Here is a 23,475-nt window from a genome sequence, read left to right as displayed (position 1 = left end):
AACCCGCACTGTCGAGCATGTCTCTGTAGTATCTAGGTGATGATAAACAGAACGCTAGTCCGAACGTTCCTACCGGAAAAACCCACACTGCTATTTGTAATAAAACACATAGACAAATGCATGCACGATTGCTCTTCGTTATGGCTATGGTAAACATATAACATAGCAGTGTATATAAGTTTATATGATGCAAGCGTTGTCTATTTCACAACAGACTGTAAACATCGAATTTATGTATGCTACTATCTACTCACAGTATAACTGTATAATGTATACATACCGTTTGCGATTTTTGGTCCATTATATAGTTCTTATTATTTCATAAAGAACTAGGCGCAATAAAGTGCTCACCTGGTCCTAATTTTATTAAAGAACAATACAAAATCTTTCATTATGTTCCTCAAAATAGTGTACATGGAGATTATTGGAGTATAGAACTTACCAAGGGTAACTGGTTCAAATGTACGCCGTTTGTACAGACAAGGCACTTAAATGATATACATGTAGCTGTAAATGGATACCGTTGTTAAGATGAATAAAGCTTTATACTGGGTGTAGCAAAATGCTCCCATATGCAAATCGATACCATTTCTCTGCTTCTCAGTATTGGGAAGTAATTTTTGTTACTATTCTACTATCGAAGAGGAAACAAGAGCGCAGTATATGAATCTTGATGTGTTTTACAAAAGAACTATAACGACAAAGTCCTAAATCTTTTCAGTCTTCAAGGTGATCTTCAACGAGCAAAAGTATACATCAAATAATTTCAGTTCTTATAAGTTTGTTTTATTGGTTTTGAATTAAAACCTTTGATAGCCTATGAATATAATGATTGCAAGTACATTAACCAGATGATCATCGACATTTTATATATGAACAAGCCTGCCTCAAAACTTAGCAAAGGAGAAAAAGAAAGAAAAAAGTAACAGATTAAGAACTTGTTACTTATTAAATATAGTAATACATACCTACATGTAAGGCATATGTACGTGTACGTGTAAAATAAGTAAGGCTATGTGATATCGCGATCGATTAGATGCACAGGCCCACATCAAATATTTGTAATCGTATTATAAAGGTGGTGGTTCGTTGTTTTTTTTTACTGCTCAATACCTTCATACGTCCATGAACCAATTAAAAAAAAGCATTTTATTGTTTAAATATTGGTCCTTATTTATAAAAATTCCAGCATTTAGTGTCTAAGACCTTGAGATATTAATGTGGATGATAGAAAACCATATTAAAAAGATAATGACCCCCCTCCCCCAGCCCCCCCCCCCCCCCAAATCCGAGCATGTAAAATACACACTGATATTTTTGAACGGGTTAGGATTTTTAAAGTTGATTTTTGTACACCATTGCAAATTTCATATTCTGTATACTGTCATATGATTTGCTGATCTTACATGTTATGTGTACATTAAATGTTTTTGTACTGTATTTTATTTTTGTATTGGGAGATCGAGGGCGGACTAGGTTTCTGAACTTGTGCCCAATCCCAGTTGTAATTTTGTAAAATAAAAATATGTTTATTTAAATCGATTGTAAAAGATCAGCTAGTACTTTCGAACTCATGACTTGAAGGTAATTAAATATTAGCCAATGCTCTATTTAATCTCAATAGAACCTACGTCACAATAATGAGCTGTCCTTTTTATCATTTTTTCCTTTCATGTTGCAAAAAATATTTTTTAACGTGAAAGTCTTAACTACATGTAGCTGTCGCAATTAGGTAGATTCTGCAAGCTTGGAGCGTATACATGTAAATATACCTGGTATTTACATGTACATATAAATCATATTATTTTTTTTATATTTTCTGTTGTGAGTAGCAAATTCAGCTTTATATTTATAAAGATCTCGACCGGGATCAGGAGGGGGGTTTGTTTCGCCAAACTTACATGTGTTCGAAAATAATTTTGTCAATTCTGCTTGGTTTGTAAACGGAATTTTGAAAGTTATGAATTTAAATCATTTTAACAATGTCAATATATACACATGCATATTTACTTCCTTATTGGAGGCAGGAGCAAAACGTTCTTTGAGACGCCTTATAAAATCTATTGATTAAATCGGGTGCAAGGATGAATTAAATTTCATTACTATATATATATATATATCAATTTGATTTTCTAAAATAGCCCATATGGCCTAACAATAGACCTTTTATTTAAGTGCGTATGGAACACTTTCAAAAGAAGTAAAGTTCCTTTTTTCTGATTGACAAAGAACGCTAGGCTAGATCGACAGAATCGAATCACACAGTCTTACGAAAAGCAGAGGAATTTAATCATGTGTAAAATAGAAATAAACCTAAAAGTTTTGTCCATTGTTATAAAAAGAAGTTTTCAGTATCATGCAGGTTGATTAAATTTAATCTAAACATATTTTACTGAGAATTCAAATTAATAGATTGGGTAACAGGCAAAATCTATGTAAACCCTCTCCAACACCCTCATGCAGGTTATTGGTTGTATCATTAAGTTATTAATTTAAAGGTGCATTACTCACATTTATTTACTGGTCAATCTTTTTTTCTATTATTTTTGGCTGGTCATCGTCAACACAAGTTAAAATACCGTTACTTGTACTCAGATCAAATCACCCTTTGCTGATTTACTTTCGTTTACATTTAACAGTTTAATTGATACAGTGTACATTCTTATTGCTCATAGAAATGTAAATTTCTTTTTGTATATCCTTTAACAAAAGACATCTCTCTCTCTCTCTCTCTCTCTCTCTCTCTCTCTCTCTCTCTCTCTCTCTCTCTCTCTCTCCCCCCCCCCCCCTTAGTCTGGCAGATAACCAATGAATCCTGAAGATGACCTACATCCATCTACAAATTATTTTTTCATCCAATCAATTAACTATATTTGAACATCCAAGTTACAAAGTAAAAAATAAATAAACATCTTTATTGGATTTTGTTTGTTGCGGAAAGTCGATACTTTAAATAAGACTGTACGGGTTAATCTTCTTTGAGAGCTCATTTTAAAATAGAAATATTTACATAGATGTAAAAAAAAGCAACTCTTCTGACTGCATGATTAATTTTTCAGTAGTTTCATAATTTCATTTAATGAAGATTTCGAATGTTCTTCAGGAATAAGGAATCATTCTTTGGGTATTATGGTCGGGCAGTGTGTGGGTTTTTTTAAATTAAAGACGTATGGTGTCACAAGAAATTTATGTAAATATTGAAATTGTTATTTGCCCTTAGATGGAAACCCAGACAGAGAGTTAAGTATCGAGACTCGTCGTCTACTTCACTTGTGTGTGCTAGAGTATCACAAGTCTAAGAATTGATGACGTAGCAAACAAAATGTTCACATTTTTGTGCGAATTTTGGCAGATAATGATAGTCTTCAGCATGCAGCAATCAATGCTAACCTTGATCTTTGGTAGAAGAGATGGCCTTTGAACTTAAATCATTCAAAACTCGAAGCAATCCACCAAAGTCATGGAATAAAAAGGCTTAATTTAATATTTTTTTTTCGGAAATCATTATCTTTGTCACATAGAAGTCACTGCAAACCTCATTTAGGACATTATCTGGGGATTAGGGTGGGTGCATACTAGTATCTTCTGTTGATTATGAGAAATAAGAACACATACAATTCATTGCAGCTATAATTGTCGCATTTTTACCTTTAAATTTTAATCATTTAGGAAAAGATCCTTTAATTTAAAAGGATAGTTAGGAGGAATGGGCTATGCACTAGAAGGAAAATATCCCGTCTCAAAACTATCATAGCTGACCAAAACCTAGAACTTGAACACAATTTGCGCGACAGTGCTATAAGTAAAATGACATACATGCTAATACATTGATCATTTATTAAGAGAAAAAAGCTGAATAAATGTGATTTTTTTTTTTCATACAAATCTATTTACAGAGTGACGCTTAAAAAGGCTAATAAAAATATAATTTAATAGGCGAATCATATTTTTAAAAAAAATTTTGAAACCAAAGTTCATGAATCTTATCATTAGTTCGCATTAGTAGAAAAAATCCAACATTTATGTTATTGTTCTAAAAATGCCCATGAATCTACAGCAATTCTGAATTGCAAAAACATGCGACATTTTCCTACGCTAATGTTCTAGCAAAAATTTAGTCCTTGTTAGATTCTAAAATATTTCAAAGCCAAATTGTTTAATAGTAAAAAAAGAAAGAAAAATATGATATTCTAATTTCCTTTCAACTAGATTTAATGAAAATTAAATCAAATTTCCTTTGACATTTCGAAAATCGGAAAAGACTCCTTTATTAAGTTAATCGTTAGTTACAATAGAAATGCTGGTTGTTGCAAATTATTTGTATAATTCAGGTATATTTTCTACGCACACTTATTTTTACTTCCTGCAAATCTTATTGATCTATAAATATTATGCATACAACGGCGGTAGGATTTATCACGACGTAAAAAAAATAAATATAAATTTGTATAGACAAGATGGAATTTTTCAAATATTTCCTATTAAAGTTGTCAAAATTTGTATATGTTTATGCAATAAGATATGTTCAAATAACATTTTTGGGAGTTGATTTTAATCAACTCTCCTATGCAGTTACTCTAGCAAACCGAAAGTGAAACAGTGTTTGGACCTAAGCACAAATCATCACCGCTGACAAGACTAAGGTCTTGAAAATAATAGAGAAAAATTCGATGTAATGTATGCTGAAGCATTGTTTTTCAAGAAAACTTATCTATAAACACATTGAAAATGGTCAAATTTTATATACTACGAACAATTTAGATATTTTTGTAGTCTCATGTATTCCTACGCCAGTTAATATAGTCTCGTTCAACCAGACGCTCAGCTGTCTCCGTACATGTAAATCTGCGACAAGCAGAGAGGGGGCTCTCTTATTGTTTAATAATGATTAAATAATTAAATAATAATTAAGCCGAGCGTCTAGTTAAACGAGACTAGAGTTCGATATCATTAATAGTGCTTGGATCCAAACAATTTTTAGAATTGTTTCGATAACTAATACATACTAGTAGTTGAAATCTATCTTTAATATTACACAACATGATTCATATGGTTTTCTCGAAATTCTTGTCGGTAAAGTCTAAAAATTCATATTATGAAATAGTGCTTAATTCAAATACAAACTAGAAACTAATTGCCATGCAAGATAAATTGATTTTAAAATAAATGATAATCGATAAAATCAAATCCCGTCAGTACTTCAGTACTTTGATTTTATTTGGCGCGTCCACGTACCCGTCGCACCATATGAATATATTCATTTTGTACAATATATTTGTATACGGAGAGGGGCGGTCTATCTTTCTGATTTTGAATTACGGAACCAATTCCAATCGTTTATTTGTATATATAAGAAAATTGTTCTCGAATCAAACAAGGCATTTGTAAATAATTGAGATGACACGAAATCTTTAAAAAGTGGCGTTGAAATATTACGCTTTTAATTTAAAGATTTGGCGGACAGAAACAAGTATAAGGACCTACCTTAATCCTTTATCATTTCAAGTGCAAAAAGAAAGCGAACGCATGAACTATAAGGTATACATAATTATTCATATGGAAATAATTAAGATACCTCAGGGAGTTCTGTCTTAATAGGCCGTTCACATCGACCCCTGTCCCCCACATGGAAGCCAATTGATAATACCCGATCATTCAAGGTCGCAACACGTCATCTGTGCCCACACGAAAGCACACGATGAATTAACATGTAAAAGAACGATATGCACAGTGTCATATGGAAGCCTCGCTTCAGCAGAAATTCTACAAAAGACCCTGGCATTATCTAAACGTGAAAGCGTCGGCGTACAAAAGGCCTGGCATTCAACCTTTTTGCTAGGAATGAGGTGACAGTGCCTGGCTTTGAAACATTCGGGGTTGAAGACGAAACGAAACGACAGTGAATGATAGTGTTTTAGTATAGGTGTTGACATGGTCATGTGGAAGTGGCTGTTCCTCTGGACCTTTCTTGAGAGTTTTGTGTGGATACATTGTTTCTTACTTCAGGAAGGAAAGTAAGATTTCATATGCACAACAAAGAGTTTGGATAGCCACGTTTTCTGATAACTGGGATTTTTTAAATGAGGAATTTTCCATTTGAATACAAAATAGGGATTTCATTTTTCAAATAATGAAGGTCTATACGTCAATTAAATACGGAACATGTGCTAGATTATTACTAGTATTAACTACTATACTTTTTTAATTTCGAAAAAAATATTAAAAAAGTGATTTACTGCGGAACAAAGCTACTGTGGCAAAATAATCCGTGGGCATAATTTTTCGCAGCACGGTATGCTCTTCGATTAACATTTTATTTTCGTTTATCAGCTCAACAACGAAATCCACGAAAATATATGAAATCACTAAATACTGATTTCTTTTTATGTTTTCCCAAAAGTGTGGAAACAAAATCTTTAATTTTTGGCTTATGAAATAAAACAAACTTGAAAGTAGGAAAAACATGTATGACTGTTTGCATTTTACAGGATATTGAAGACATCGGGCTCCGAAATACATATAAATAGGGTGTTTCATTTTTGTCAGCTTTCTTTAACGTTTCAACGATTTTCTGATCGGCTAAGAGGTTATACAGTCTACTTTCAACAATATCTAAATGATAATACGTTCGCTATCTAGAGAATGAACTTTAAATCTGAAGATATTAAAACGTCTCCCGTAAAATTACATCTTGGTCATTGCACCGAGTTGTTTTTTTTGTTTGTTTGTTTTTTTTCATGAACTCTTGCATAATGTAGCCTTTAAAGGATCAAAAAATCAAAATACCCGTGAGTTAAATGAAACGTACATAGATTCTTTAATACGAAATTGTATTATAATTTCTTTTAAATTAAAGTCTAAATGTTTTTTAAAATGATAATTGTTAGCTCTGAACTTTAAAATGATCTCGATTCAAATGCACGCGCACCAGTGTCACAGAGAACGATCTTTTTTATGTGACCTTCACCTCTAGCATTTAAATCATTTTTGTGCAAAGAGTGTTTTGATATTATCCTTATTTAATATTACCTATTTGTTTAAGTGAGAAAAAGATTGTGAAAATATCCGAAGCGTTGACGTTTTTCCTTCTCTTATTATTGGTGAGATTAGAATAAGACTATATTAAGTGATCGAAGAATTTCAAATAACATGAATTTTGAATTAAACGACTTTACAATATGCAGCTTATATTTATTGTTTAAGAAATAAACAGCAAATTAAAAAGTTCACCGGGATATGAACTTGGTTGGTCACGTGATCAAATCCCGTGGATTGCCCGAAGGGCTTCTCAGAAGATTTGATTACTTTATGAACACGCATATACTTAAAGATGTTTATCACAGCAAATTCAGATGAGTTTTGAGTTAAACAAATATTTGTAAGCCACTTTCATATTACATCCTTAGCATTCTTGTGTTATTGTTTGAAGTTCCCACTTTCTATATATTCTGCCGGGATCAGTTAAATATAATAATCGGAGGCGGTCCAAAATAGAAAAAAAAACCGCAATTTATTTCAATGTTTTATATGTGAGTCGAACATATATTTTATATAAGTGTCATAAATATATACATATATTTAAAAAGTGTTAACAAATACTTTATAATACTCGCTTTTAAGCAAATTTAAAAATATGAGTATTTAAACCTTTTTGTCTTGTTTTATTATAACATTTTTCATATGCTTGAATAAAAAAAAATTATCTCATGAACTTTTTATTTGCAAGCAAAGCATTTTAAAAATTTCCAGTTTCCTTTTTTATAATAATAAAAAATACGAAAAAAAATTCATGTAAAATAGCTACCCCTTATATTGCTGTTTAGGCAGAGAATCAGATCATTTAAATCACTAGACTAATTGGGATGTTTCTTTATTACACTGATGGTCGGTAATTATGTAACAGACACTGCACGCGTTTATGCACGCTGCATAAAAAAATAAATTCGATATATGACCCCAAAGACAACAGCATGGATTAGAATCAAGGGGGTCGGTGGGGGTGGGGGTGGGGTGGGGGTAAAGACCGACCTGTTAAAAATGATTGTAAAAAGTATATAACATGACCCCTTCATTTTTAGAAATAAAGAATTAAAAATAAATAAACAACAATTAACCAAAAGGCGTAACATATATACACGTGTATGTACTATATTACAAAGCGTTCCCAATGATCGAATCGAGTAAGTTGGTCCTCTAATGGCATTGCCAAGTAAAATATTAATATGTTGATTACATGTAGGTTCAGTAAACGATCAGCCATCGAACTCAACGAATACACTAGCTGGGTCAAATGTTTCGTCAAATATAGAAATTGGAATTAAGCATCCATGCATGTTAGGTAGATATACAAATTAAAAACTTAAGGTAAAAACAAACTTGTTAATGGAAAGTAAAATATCGATCGAAAATTAAAGATTTTTTAAATTGAATATAAGAATATTTCTTTTAAATATATAATTTTTCTGAGAGGGCTGGATACTAAAAAAAATTAATTTAATCTTGTTGACAATATCGCATTGTCTCGAATACTGAAAACGTACGTTTTGATATTCCATGTGTCAAAAACCTAATTCGCGGTTTGCTGTGTTTATACATTTCACGATGGATTTTATTTCACCGAGAATATACTTTTCTAAGATGAAATTATTATGATTCTATGAAATATATTTTCACGAATGATAAAAAATTTACATCACTTAAACATTTTTTCAATCTTTTCTGTTTTCATTTAAGTTATAATAGCGGAGTCTTTTAAAAATCAAAGAAAATGTAGTAAAACTCGTTTAATTGCTGCAAAAAATATCATTCTAAGTATGATATATTTATATATAATTTAAGTTGTAGAACTTGTTTATCAATCGTTATAAAATAAATAAAGTTCATTTTTTAAAAATATATATTTCACGTCTTCGATAGTATTGAAAATATGAAAATAAAAATTACAATACATATATATAGCACTGCTAAGTTATATTAAGTTAAAATACAACTAAACTAAAAAAGAACGGTGGCATAGGCGTCGGAACCGGGGGGGGGGGGGTAGAAGGGGCTTAGCCCCTCCCCCCATTTTTTTTTTTGCTAACTTAGACGTAACCATTAGGCACAGAGCAGAATAGAGGGTTCAGCCTCCCCACTTTTTTCGCGGGAAAAATAATTGTTCCGTAATGTACGTTTGAAAGATTGAATCTAGCCCCCCCCCCCCCCCCCAACCACGGATTAGGAATTTCGTTATTTTTGTAAAAAAAAAAGAAGAAAATTTGGTATAGGTAAGATTTTTTTCTATTGGAACTATAGGTATACTCCCCCCCCCCCCCCCACCCGGATTAGGATTTTCATGTTTTGGGGGGAAAATGTTATGGCCGGAAAGATTTTTTGTTTTGGAAGTATAGGTTTACCCCCCCCCCCCCCCCCCCCCCCCCGGATTAAGATTTTCATGATTTTGGGAATTAGCTTTTTTTTCTCTCAATATTTCTGAGGATCAGTCTGGGGGGGGGGATACCTATACTTCCAAAAAAAAATTATTACCTACCAACATTTTTTTTCTCCTAAATCATGAAATTCCTAATCCGTGGGGGGGGGGGGGGGGGGGGGGGGGGGGCTAGTATGCCTCTGAATCCAACATCTCAATCTTTCAAATGTAAATTTAGGAGCAATAATCTTTCCTGCGAGAAAAAGTGTGGGGGGGGGGGGCTGAACCCTCTATCATGCTATATGCCTAATAGTTAGGTCTAACTTTGCAAAAAAAGTGTGGGGGGGGGGGGGGTAAGGGGCTAGCCCCCCATCCCCGGTTCCGACGCCTATGCTGTGGGTATCCGACGATGTTCGGAGGGCAGATGCGGATGTTTGATTTGATAGAATTACAATCAAACTTCATCTAACAAGTTATATTCGTTTAATTTTAAAATTAGAGGACGCATTTCTGGATCTGCTCTTCTGGCAAAAGACATCGTTCATGTACATTGTACGTCTATGATTATTGATTACTTTAGTACATCATGATATATAATATCAGGGTTATGCATTAAAGCCCCCTCCCCCCGTAAAAAATCCCATGGTCTATAAACTCTATAGGGGTAAGTGAAGGAACTCCGAAGCGTACGGGAAAATTAGTCGTTTTATTTTGACTTTATTATATACAAAATCGTAAAATTACTGTTTTACAGTTTTTCTGTTTACTTAGTATTTTCCGTTTAAAACATTCCCAACGCTTATACAGTTTGCACGGAAAACGGTATGTTGCATCAGAGCAACACAGAACACGGAAAGATAAAATTGAAGCCACTATGGGAACTTAACACACTCAGGGATTTGACTCAATCTAAGCAAAACCACAAAATGTGGGGTATAGCATACTATACATGTGTCATGTTGTAAATTTTGAATTTACTGGGTGGCAGTAACTACAAAATTTACAACATGACACATGTGTACCCTTTATTGTTGTTGTTCAGATTGGGTCAAATTATCTCTCTGTAAACACATACTGAATCACTGATTCTTTTTTTCAGGCCACACGTTTGTAAGGAAACCTGGACTGAAAAGGAAAAATACGCGAGAAAGTGTTCGTTTTGGAGCTGGGGTCGATGCACCACATACAGGTAAGCTATTTGACGTAATGGTTTGAAACATTATAATCAGCTGGTGACTGGCAGACTCCATATATACGCGGATCTTTATCGGAAGAAGAAGAAGGGTCAGGAAAGGGGGAGATGTTAGGAGATAATTAATTAATGGCATATAAAACATCAATATCGTTATATTAAGGTGGAAAAACACATCATCACAAAATGTCTGACCTCTGATCAAACGACATTTCGTTTTATTAAAAGGATTTTATCGACGGAAAAATGTAATTTACTCCATAGCTGCATGAATGGATAACGTGTTGGGCTTGTGATCCGTACACTCCGAGTTCGAATCCCTCAGGGGCTTTTGTTTTTACTTACTGAATTGAATTTTTTAGATATTCATTTTTTATCCCCAAACTGCAAATTTTTCGTTTATTTGAAATATTTACAGTTTATTTATCATTATATATTTTATAATCAAATAATTTACTGTTAATTTGAGTGACTTTTTCCTGTTGCGTTATTCCTAGGCACCTAAAAAATTCAATGGAAAATGTCAGATATTTCGAACTGTGGTACATAACTTGAAAAAAACTGCACAGCGTGTCAGAACACGGTTTAAGTACCAGAATGTTAACAAAATCAATCCATGTTTTCGATGAACTGCAAATGGGGTGGGGTGTCAGGTTGATCCGCGGTACGAGTTATCTATGGCGTGACGTCAAATGGCGCGAAGACTCTGGATTGCTGAAGACCTTAGTTAGTGTCGTATGCCAGTAGTATGTGGCGACGCATGATACCTCGTGGTTGTTTTAATGTATATTTGTGTAATCTGTTTAACAAAAAGCACTAACTTGTTGTCCAAAGGGGGCAATAGTGGGAACTTTTTGCCCTATTTTCAATTTGCTTCAGCAGCTGTCGCGTTGCTAGCTTCATCGCCATTTTTAGTGTTCGGTTGTTATAAAGTTTTATTTTATATTCTTGTGTATTTGATACATGTGTATGTCGGGAGATAATGCTTGGTCAGTTACATTCTCCGTTGATACCGGTTAGCACGGTTAGTATACCCGAGAGGGGTGGGGTGGGGGGGGGGGATACACAGGCCTGCTGAAGCAAAATGCGAGCAAATTACAAAACAATTCCTATAAAATCTAATGGTGTTTTGTGTTGGTTGGTAAGACTCTGGCTATTATCTAACCAGGACTGTAAAGGAGGCTGTTGACCAGAGGTGTGTTCAGCAGAGCAAGTGCTAGTGAGCTGGTGAGCGCTCACCAAATTTTGTGTTGCTGATATAGGAAATTTTGGCAAGTGCACGCAAACACTTGCTCAGTTGAACACGCCTCAGGTGTGGACCTGTAAACAATCTATTGTTAACAATGTATTTGCTGTAAGTGTGGATGCCAATATAACTATAAGCCGTTATAAACAGTGGAGCTGAAGTTGTGCTTGCCACTCAAGTTTATCAGCCAATATACCCTATATAGACCAGTGCTAAAGAAACATGTCGCCAGTTTGCAGGCGAGTGAAGATTTTAAGTTGGAAGGATACATGTACATGGCAGGACCCATATCTGTATCGGCAAGCAACACTAAAGTAGACATGCCAGTTACCCCTTTGAAGGACAGCTTGTTGCTAGGCCTAGATGTCCTGATTGATAAAAAAAATGCTGCTTTCAGACCTTGATGCCAGAGTTCTGGTATGGGGTGATGAGACCTCACACAAAGCCTACACAAGGTCCAGAGTCCTACATCTGTATGTTGTGGAAATTGATTTACGAGAAGACCGGTCATACTGTAACCCTCAGCGCTTGTTGGAATTGGAGCCAGCAACCTGAGCTGAGCTCACTAGCTTTTCCTTTAGTAACTGTGAAGGGAGTTACCTCACGTTAGTCTCTCTCGGGTAGTTTGTTAATTTTTGTTTGTCTGGAGGGATTCTAGGGAAGTATAAATCCCAAAACTTGAGATGTTGTCAGCCTATACCAGCATTTGTGTTAATTAATGAATGCCAAAAATTATTTAATAAAACAGCTTATTTTATAATGCATACGTTATAAGATAGTTTACATTGATTTTTTATCATGTAAAACTATTTTTCATATTACATGTCTGAAAATATATACTAGTATACTGGGACTTGGTATATTTTTTTTTACTAGAACTATTACAAAAGAGAAGCTGTATTGTTGTGATGGATATACCTACTACTTCGACGATTTCACAGCTTGCAATCACGGTAAACATTTTTATTTATTATTAGATATTTATAATTCAATTTATTTCATAATAATTTAATTCTGGTTGTAACGCACTTTCTGATTGGCTAAAAAATTATTTTATATCGTATAAAGAATGTTGCCTACGTCATAGTAAGACTAACGTCAAAAACATATCAATACGCTTGACGTTACGTTTGAATTTTGTACAATTTTACGTCATTTTAAGGGTCAAATGACCGTTTTTATCTACAATGAAGAGTAAAAAAAATTAAATTATAAGCAATGAATTCAATATTTATTTGTTTTATACGATATAAAATGGTTTGAAACAGTTTACGCTTTTTTATAAACCGCTTCGCGGTTTATAAAGCGTAAACTGCCCCAAACCATTTTATATCGTATAAAACAAATAAATATTGAATTCATTCCTTAAATAGACTTGCCATGGTCTGATGTTATGTAAGATGTTATTCAAAATAATGCATTTCAGATAATCTTATTTTAATGTGAATTAAGGTGGCTCACTACATTTTAAAATTATAGTAGTTTCTCAAATCACCAGAAAATTACCTGATAGGCTATGATCATGGATGATGATATACAACCAAATCAATTGATTGATTCAAACAGTTAAATAAAACATGTAAATTGCCATCTTGTGATGTAGTGATTTAAATACTTCAAGTTGTGATGTAGTGAGCTACCTTAAGCCAAGTTTCATGTAGAGGATGGTCAAATCAATGAACAGTAAATCTTTGAAGCCAGATATGTTTAAGTACGATATTTATTATATTGTTTTGGCCTTGATACTAGCTCAAACATTGTATGTGCCATTGTGGTATATATGTGGTATGTGGAACTAATACTGATTGAGATTGGGAATGTCAGGAAAATAAATAGGATTTTGAGTAATGTAATGGATGTACCAGTACTAACTGGCGTAGTGTTAAACTATAAAACATTTTTATGATCTGACTTACATTTTTTTGCTTTATCAACCAGGTAATAATTAAATTTGTATTGATTTAAAGTTAGTTGTTTAATATAATTCTCAATATTTGAAATTGCCAAGGCATATAATTAAGTTCTTAGTATTATTTTTTTTTTCTTAGCAATTTGTGATACAAAGCTTAATCCAACGGGAGCCTGCACCCTGTCCTACACGGATGACAAGGTTCTGAAGCGTGACGGCTCAGTGGAGCGGAACAGTGGAGGCTCATGTTCCTCCCCGGAGACCTGCACCAACTGCAATGATGGCTTTTATGGAGATGGACCATACTGCAAAAGTAAAATGGAAATCCTATATGAATAATTTGAAAATCATAAGTTAAAGGATTTTTTTCAAGGTGACAAGGTGTACACATGTAAGGCCAAAAAAAAAAATATGTGTATTTCCGGTTTCCCGACCGACCCTATTTTTTATGCGCCGACCCTAACACTTATTCCAAATCCAGATTACCAACCGTAATTGGTTTAAACAATAGAGTCTTACAAATCAGGGTTCAAAAAAAGCTTGTAACTATTCAATAGAAAACAACACTTATCAAAGCGTTTTAAAGATTTCTAAGTGCAGATTGACAGTATGGATGAAAGTTATCCTTGGTTATTTTAGCTTAATTATCAATGCAATAAATAGTTTCATAGGGGTGTGATGTGTTAAAAATTAATATAAAGATGTACAAGAAAAAAGCAGAGGCAAAGTTTTTTGGTTTTTTTTATTTCTGGGTGTGGAGACTGCAGACATCGTAAGTCTTTGAATAGGCCCAACAATCATTCACATAATATGTTTTACGGTGCTACCGTTCTGGCGAGCGCAGCAAGAATTACACATACCTTGCATTATTGTCAATTTATAGTTTTATTTAGGTATCAACGAACGTCAAAGAATTTTTGAGAGAGTATTGCTCTACAATAAGTATGCCAAAGGTACTAATTTTAATGGTTATGATACATACAGCGCAACCCCCTATCCAGAGAGAGAGAGAGAGAGAGAGAGAGAGAGAGAGAGAGAGAGAGAGAGAGAGTCCGGTACCTGTTTGTAGGTGTGTAATTCCCCACTTTTAAATTTAATGGTCTGACTATATGCAATATCTACATAATTTTTAAAGTGTTTATTTTTTCATTTTATTTAGTTCAAAATGTCCTATTGTTTATTTAAATCCTACCTACTTATGCATGCACAATTAGCTTAAAAATGGATCGATATGACAGTAAAGTATGGCTCTTGCTAATATATATACATAAAATCTGTATATTAAAAAAATAATAATAATAATCATATGTCAATGAGGCAGGTATCGCAGTCTATACTGAAATAGCTAGTACACGAATTACAGATGTTTGATCCACCTCTAAATTTATCGCGGGAAATATAGCGCGAGTGCACTGTGACGTCATCCATGACTTTGTTCGTCTTTGTTTACGTTTCTCGACTCAATACGGAGGTATGGAAGCATGTAACAAATCTTTTGAGTCTCGCAAAAGCATATCCGGTACTCAAAACGTGTCTTCAAACTTTAAGTCACTGTAAATTACGAGTTAAAAGTCGGCCATTTTTGGCATAGCACCACGGGTGAAAACATTAGAGAGCATTATGGGACGTAGACAAAAAATTTTGTTTGATGAACTGTAGGTTTAGCTCGTTCTTTTTCCCGCGCACACTGGTTCTTAGAGCTCGCTTCGCTCGCCGGCGCTGCGTGCCGGCAAGCTGCGCTCGCTATTATAAATATGATTTTAAAATGCTGCAGTTCAATTGCAAATGAAGTATTTAAAATTAGTCTTAAACCATTAATTATGTATTCATTTTTTTTGGAATTATTGAAAAGATTTAATTCTAGGGCTCTCGTCTGATCAACCAGAATTTCCTCTGTTTCTGAATTCAACACTTACAATTACGATATTAATGTTTACTGTTATGTCAGTTGACCAGGAAAATAGAACTAATAACCAATTTATGATATATTTGTGGTAATGGGTATTATACTCTGTTAATTTATAGTGGCTGTCATATTTATCGCATAGCCCCTAACTCCGTCACTACCCTAACTCCGTCACTTTCGGGAAACTCCTCGCCGTTTGAAATCAAGTACGATTATGACGTCATTTTTTACATGTCAAAAATCTTTAATCAAATGTCAACAATTTGCAACGGTTAAATTTAAGAATATGTCAAAAAATAACAGAATTAAACCTTGTTCATTTTATGCACCATTAATTGTGTGAAATCAGCTAAAACTTGTTCACGGGTGCACTAAAATATCAATATTTCTGACATGCGGGCCCATTTGATCGGCGTCAGCGTCGGCGTCCGTGTCCGCACCTGGTTAAAGTTTTTGTTGCAGGTCCTGTATCTAAGCTATTACTTGTCCTTTATTCACCAAACTTGCATGGATGATGCATCTGGACCTGCTTATGGACTTGAAAGACTTGGATGCTGAATCTGAGTCTTAAATTTCAGATGCTGGAGGAGGTTAAGGTTGTTGGACCAGGTTAAAGTTTTTGTTGCAGGTGCCCTTTGATAGCAATATATAAGTTACTGCAGGTCCGTACTTCACCAAACTTGCATGGATGGTGTGTCTTATGATACTGATGCACCAGACAGGCTTGAGTGCTGAATCTGAGCTATAGGTTTCAGATGCTGAAGGAGGTTAAGGTTTTTGGAGCTGGTTAAAGTTTTTGTTGCAGGTGCCCTTTGATAGCAATATCTAAGTTACTGCTGGTCCGTACTTCACTAAACTTGCATGGATGGTGTGTCTTATGATACTGATGCACAAGGCAGGCTTGGGTGCTGAATCTGAGCTATAGGTTTCGGATGCTGGAGGAGGTTAAGGTTTTTGGAGCTGGTTAAAGTTTTTGCTGCAGGTGCCCTCTGATCATTATATTTGAGTTACTACTTGTCCTAACTTCACCAGACTTCCATGGATGGTGCATCTTATGATACTGATGCACCAGACAGGCTTGAATGCTGAATCTGAGCCATAGGTTTCAGATGCTGAAGGAGGTTAAGGTTTTTAGAGCTGGTTAAAGTTTTTGAAACAGGTGCCCTCTGATGATTATATATTCGTTATTACTTGTCCTACCTTCACCAGACTTCTATGGATGGTGCGTCTTATGATACTGATGCACCTGACAAGTTTGAATGCTGAGTCTGAGCCATAGGTTTCAGATGCTGGATATGGTTAAGTTTTTTGGAACAGGTCACATGTTTAATAGATAATAGTACTTTTTCAAACTTGCATAGTTGATTAAACTATAGTATGAATGAATCACAGAGGAAGCTTCAGATGCAGAGCTTGTTCTCCATTATCAAGGATGCTAAAAAATATATCTTAGTTATTACAGGTCCTAACTTCACCAAACTTGAATGGATAGTGTGTCTTATGATACAGATGCACTTGACAGGCATGGATGTTGAATCTGAGGCAAAGGTTGCGGATGCTGGAGCATGTTAAGGTTTTAATTGCTAGTGCCCTCTGAAGATGATATCTTAGTTATTACTGGTCTGAACTTCACCAAACTTGCATGGAGATGCGTCTTATGTATACTGATGCACCTGACAGGCTTGAATGCTGAATTTGAGCCATAGGTTTCGGATGCTGGATGAGGTTTAGTTTTTTTGGAACAGGTCACATGTTTTATAGATGAAGCTTGCATAGTTGATTTAACTATATTATAAATGAAACGCAGAGGTTGCTTCAGATGCAGAGCCTGATCTCCATCATCAATGATGCTAAAGAAATCTCCTACCTCACTCAAAACTGCTCGATAGATAGATGTGTTTGTTGATAAATGATATAACATGATTCCTATGATATAGTATTGTATGGTATGAAACAATATTGTTTAATGTGATACAATATAATATCATATGTAATATTATAAAAAGTTATTTGATACGATATGATATTGTAAATTTTTTTTTGATATTTTATGTTATGATATTGTATCATGATATCGTTATGTATAGTTTTGTATATTATGATACAATATTGTATAATATTATATTGTATTATTAATTTATTATTTAATCACATGATACTTTTACATAAGATATTGCAAAATATAATATTGTATCCTATGATACAATATTGTATATTATGTAATATTGTATCATACGATTTTGTATAATATGATATTAGTTTCTGTAATATAGAATTATATCACATGAAATTGAATAATATGATACTGTAATATTATCATATCATATGATATTGTATAATATGATCATATCGGTTTATAATATGATATGTTTTCACATCACATGAAATTGTATTGTATGATATTGTAAAATATAAAATTGTATCATACGATACAATATGTATAATATATTATTGTATTATATAATATTTTACTTAATCACATAATATTGTATCATTTGAAATGATACAATGTTGTATCAAATAATATTGTTTCATATGATACAATATCATATTATGTATCAAAAATGATACAGTATCATACAATATCATACTATATTATACAATATAATATCATATGTTTCAATGTTATGTATTATTTGATCAAATACAATAACGTATAACACAATACAATGTCATATCATACGTTACAATATCATATCTCATCATTGTTTATTATGGTATTTTATTGTATTATATGATATATGTTGTAAATATGATAGGATGCAATATTTAATTTTATATTATTGTATTGATTAACATATGAACATATGATTATCATACAATTTTTTAACAGATGATATACGATATTGTGTCAAAACAGAATCTATATCCAAGTTCATAAAGTATGATTTTCATTTAATATGATAAAGGTGGTCTCATAAAGGTAAAGTCTCATAAGGGTGATGTCTCGTCTCGGTGAGCTTTGTAATCTGTGATTACCTGTGTTTGATTAAGGTAATTAATACATTTTTTTCAGACCGCAATAGCCTTAATGCACTACTCTTGATGATAATGTCAAATCGCTCATGCCGATACTTTTGCCTTATACAGGGTATAGACATATCCGGTATATCGCTATTTAGAATATGCTACATTTCTAAAAATGTAATAAATAAATAATTTAATAAGTAATATATAAATTAATGATATAAAATATTTGAAATATATAAGGACATAAATCAAACGGCATCCATAAATTCTGAAAAGGCCATTGTGATTGTTGTTACATGGACCCATTTTTTATTCCGGCGATCATTTCATTTCGATGAAATTAAATATAATTTAAATTGTATGCACCATTTTTACTTATTATAACTTGGCCTAGATACAAATTGAGTTTTAACTAAATTGTTAATGTGTCTTCATTCCCTGCCATATCATAGAGCATGTGGGTGACGGAGTTAGGTTCATAAGTTATGATAGCACATGTGATAAACGTCGTATTCAGAGGGCTTATTTGAATAAAAATAAAAATATTTTTGTTGATAATTTTATAAATTATATTGTTTCAGATTATATTTAGTGATTGCAAATGATAAAAACCACAAAAAATAATTTACAGAGAAACGCGGGAGGTTTTCTGCTTATGGTGACGGAGTTTGGGTACTCGGAGATATATTTTCTATTTACATGAAAATAAAATTTTCGTATACATTCTAAATAAACCTTAGATTTAAGAAAGCTTTAATTCTGTAACAGTTGTCTCTATCCACGATTGCTCCACCTGTAAAATACATTTTCTTATTGTATAGAAAAATCATATGCTAGGAAAGGGGAAAACTTAAAAGCTCATTTAAAAAAAAAAAGCAAAAAAAAAAAGCCGACCTACCTACCCTATTTTAAAATTTGATGAAATAGGAAACACACATATTTTTTTTTTTGGCCTAAAATTGATGCAAGAAACTCTCTTTACTCTTTTGCTTGCCTGAACAATAAAAATGTCAATAATCGATTGCATTATATAGTCTAAAATTACATAGAAATGGATACAGATACAATTCATGTATAAACTTGTATAAAATTTATTTAATTTGGCTTTCTGGTGATAACAAAGTCCTAAAAATACAGTACTGTGTTACGAATATGATTTTATTATGGTTAATGTGGTGTTTTTCTTTAAAATCAAGTGTAGATTAAATTGAAATACACCAAAGTGCATGGGTACAAAGACAGTGTAAGGTTCAAGTCACCAACTTTAAAACACATTGATTCAGAAGCCTTCCTTCTCAAATAAGGATTTGTTCCAGTGTATTCTTATTTATTTAAAAGCAAATTGGTAGTTTTGTGGTTGCCAGGCACTTGTTGCAGCCCTGAATTGTCCAAATAAATCACATTACAACGAATGAAATAATCACTTATCATAAAATGTAATGTATATTTTGCTGTTTCAGTTTGTCCTCCAATTGATCACTGCAACCATCGACGTTGCTCATCCACATCAGATAACATATGTGTCTTTTGCGATGGAGAGGTTGCAGAGAAGGAATACTACAGGGCCTACACCCCCATCCCCAGTGGAAAAGCAAAATGTGAACGCAAGTATCCATTTCAGTCGTTTTTTTGGTTTGTAAACTAAACATTTTAGAATGTACTGGAACTGTTGTAAAATAAATCAAAACATTTTTATTTTAAATGTCAAGTGTACAGAAGAATAAAAAGAAAATCATTATTTAACTAACATATATATAGAGTGCAAGAAACTTAAACGATTTGATTGCTGTTGTATATGCTATACAAAAAATTAATGATATATGCAAAGCAACAAAATATTTTGATACACCAGATTGAATTATAAGTTTTAGTTTGTACAGAGTAATTGCTGTTTTAAAAGTCAACATTTCCTTCAAATTCAGATTTTTAAAGTCGTGTGCAGTATGTACATTTGACTGTTTTTTTTCCAGAGGCTTGTTCCTGGAGATCAGACAGTACCCGGTGTTTCCCGGGGACATGTACAGATGGCCTGGCCTCTAAGTGTCAGTGTTCTGCAGGCTTCACCGGGCACCACTGTGAACAAAGTAAGTCATAATACACTGTGAACAAAGTACTCACGGTAACACCACTGTGAACAAAGTAAGTCATAATACGCTGTGAACAAAGTATTCACAATAACACCACTGTGAACAAAGTAAGTTATGATATACTGTGAACAAAGTACTCACAATAACACCACTGTGAACAAAGTAAGTCATAATATACTGTAAACTAAATACATGTACTCACAATAACACCACTGTGAACAAAGTAAGCCATCGTCATCATCGGTGAGATTGGCACAATATAATTTATGTATAAGTTTATTTATATTTAAGTTATTACGGAGGCATCAATAATGGAGAATGAGTGCAAGTTAGAGGACCCATCAGGCAGTATCCTAGCAAACCCTGCAGATCTGAATGAAGCACCCCCACAGCCAATCAGATGGACCAACAATGTCATCTGGGAGAGGGCTGTCACTAAATGGGATGCTCTCTTCCAACTTCCTGCTGCACCCCCTGATCTCACCGGTCTGGACCATTACGTCACAGATTACAGATTTGGAATCAAGTTTGCTACCACTAAACTACGACAAGTCAGGGGTAAGGACTGAAAAAACCCCTGGTTTATCTATTGGTAATTGTATGAGTATGTTGCAGATTGAAATGTGTTTGAAAGACAGGTCATTATTAAAATCTTGCAGCAAAATGCCAAGGAACTAGTATAGCTCTCTTGGATTGCAAAGCTACCACCAGATTTAAAAAATATGATTTGGTTTTGTAGGTACATGATAAAAATAATAGATTATGTCATGTATGTTTGAATATATATACCTAGTGTATGTATGTATTTGTAGATGAATGATTAGTGTGCCTTTTAACATAAATTCTCTCTTTTATAAAATTGCAGGGGGATCCAAGATAGCCGAGCTGACACACAATTGTGAGGGTGTATCTGAGGCCGCTCCTCTATCAACAGCCTTCTCTTGTAAAAGAACCTTTGACAACCTGAAGAGCTCACTACAAGGCTTCAAGCATGATGACCAGTATGTACGGTGTTATAGCCGTAATTCGTTATATGTTTATAGAAATCGTTTAGCGAATTTGTTATAAAATGATAAACTGACAGTACATGTACTTCAAACTACCGTAAGTTATAAAATCAGTATGATAGTCATTTATTTAAAAAATATCGACCTACCGGTATGCTTCAAATTAAAAAAAAATTAATATGTATAACATTTTAATTTGAGTATTTTATGTATGCATATTAAAAATTAAATGTATCTTCAAGGAAACTTGCAATGGAAATTATTCGTTATAAAAATGTTAAAATACGTTACAATGTTGCCAGCGAGTGTCCTTAAATTACTTCGTTTTAGTTGTAAATTCATTATTGCTGTGTTCGTTGTATATGGCAATTTTATATAGGTTTATTAAAATTCGCTAAAGCCGTAAATTCGTTATATCTGTGTTCGTTATTCAAGTTTTGCTTACTATGATCCTCAATTGTTGCATTTCTATATGTTTCTTCTGCCATTTTGATCATAAATGACATAACTATGTAGGTATAGTTTCAATGTCTTAATATTATTTTGTTCTCAGGGCTTTGCAAAGGTGATTGTTAATGCCTTAGGCTTCTGTTTCAGGTTGTTTTTCTCCCTACAAGCAACCATTGGTGGTTATGTGAAGGTAAAGAACAGAGAGGCAGGAAACAAGATAGAGTACCACCCGTTTAAAGGAAAGACAACAGAGAGGGAGTTTGAATACCACTGGGACTTGGTTCCCCCCTACCACAACCTGGCACAAGGGATAGACAATCCCCAATTCCTTACTGTTCCAGATCTTACTGAATCTGTAAGCTCAAGTGTTATTTGCTAGATTATGTAGCCGAATTAAAAAGAATTTTATCTATATTTGTCTTTGTTCTTCATATATATATGTTACATGTATCATTTTAAACATGTGCGTGCAAAATTCTTTTCAAAGGTGTACACTACACGTTATTGATATGAAATGACTTTATTTTACATTGTTGAGCTATTTTCATTTTCAGACCACGGTGGATATGACTTGGGGTGGCTGGGCAGATGATTTGTCGGGACTACAAAAGTACCAGTATGAAGTTCATGAACTTGGGCATGATGGGAGTGAGTTATATGAACAAAAAATGGTCAAAAGTCCCACAGATCTATCACTCAATGCCACACAGGTAAAAGGATGGAGTTTTTAAACACTTTTTGCAGAATATAAAAAAATAATATTATTAACGAATAACTAAAATGTATTTCTTTGTGACACTTTGGGAGGCCAAATATGGCTAGCATGTGGATTTTGGTTAAAATGCATATAAACATGATACATGTATTACAAAAATTGCTTGATTGTACATACATGTAATCTAATTAAAAGTGAATATTTCAGGCCTCCTTTGAAGTACCTAATCCTGGAATGTTTGCTATTCATTTCTCGGCATATGACAAAGCAGGAAACTACAAGACAAGCCGAAAAGTTCTCCTCTATGATAACATTTCTGAGGTTACCTTCAAACCTGGCAAGGTTACAAGGGTCATTACCGCCTCCTCGGAGACCAATTATGAATGGGTCACTAAAGATACCCAATATGTGGATATTTTGTGGAAAGACAGATTTCTGAATCATCGTCATGAAATCAATAGATGGCTGAACAAAGTTAAACAAAATAAGGCAGTGGAATCCAGATATGATGATCACTATGGAGAAAGACAAGTAGATCTGATTCCCAATGTTCACGGTAAACTCATTTCTTTGTAAACTTTGCA

The 23,475-nt window shown here is 33.6% G+C and overlaps 1 protein-coding gene across 1 annotated transcript in view; it reads left to right on the top strand.

Moving 5' to 3' along the window:
* The first annotated feature begins 5,658 nt into the window (after nt 1-5,658).
* The window catches only part of LOC105348718 (uncharacterized), a 44,800-nt gene continuing 26,983 nt past the window's right edge, over nt 5,659-23,475 (top strand). The window contains exons 1-11 of the mRNA XM_066084816.1: nt 5,659-6,014; nt 10,509-10,598; nt 12,724-12,800; nt 13,896-14,069; nt 20,093-20,236; nt 20,603-20,716; nt 21,011-21,277; nt 21,585-21,720; nt 22,324-22,531; nt 22,731-22,886; nt 23,099-23,447. Coding sequence (XP_065940888.1) covers nt 5,932-6,014; nt 10,509-10,598; nt 12,724-12,800; nt 13,896-14,069; nt 20,093-20,236; nt 20,603-20,716; nt 21,011-21,277; nt 21,585-21,720; nt 22,324-22,531; nt 22,731-22,886; nt 23,099-23,447 — 1,798 coding nt within the window. The 5' untranslated portion in view covers nt 5,659-5,931. The remainder of the gene's footprint in view (nt 6,015-10,508; nt 10,599-12,723; nt 12,801-13,895; nt 14,070-20,092; nt 20,237-20,602; nt 20,717-21,010; nt 21,278-21,584; nt 21,721-22,323; nt 22,532-22,730; nt 22,887-23,098; nt 23,448-23,475) is intronic.

The sequence above is a fragment of the Magallana gigas genome, chromosome 5 (genome assembly GCF_963853765.1).
Source record: "Magallana gigas chromosome 5, xbMagGiga1.1, whole genome shotgun sequence".
Lineage (NCBI taxonomy): Eukaryota > Metazoa > Mollusca > Bivalvia > Ostreida > Ostreidae > Magallana > Magallana gigas.
The sequence above is the reverse complement of the archived record's forward strand: the minus strand, read 5'-3'. Positions and strand labels throughout refer to the sequence as shown.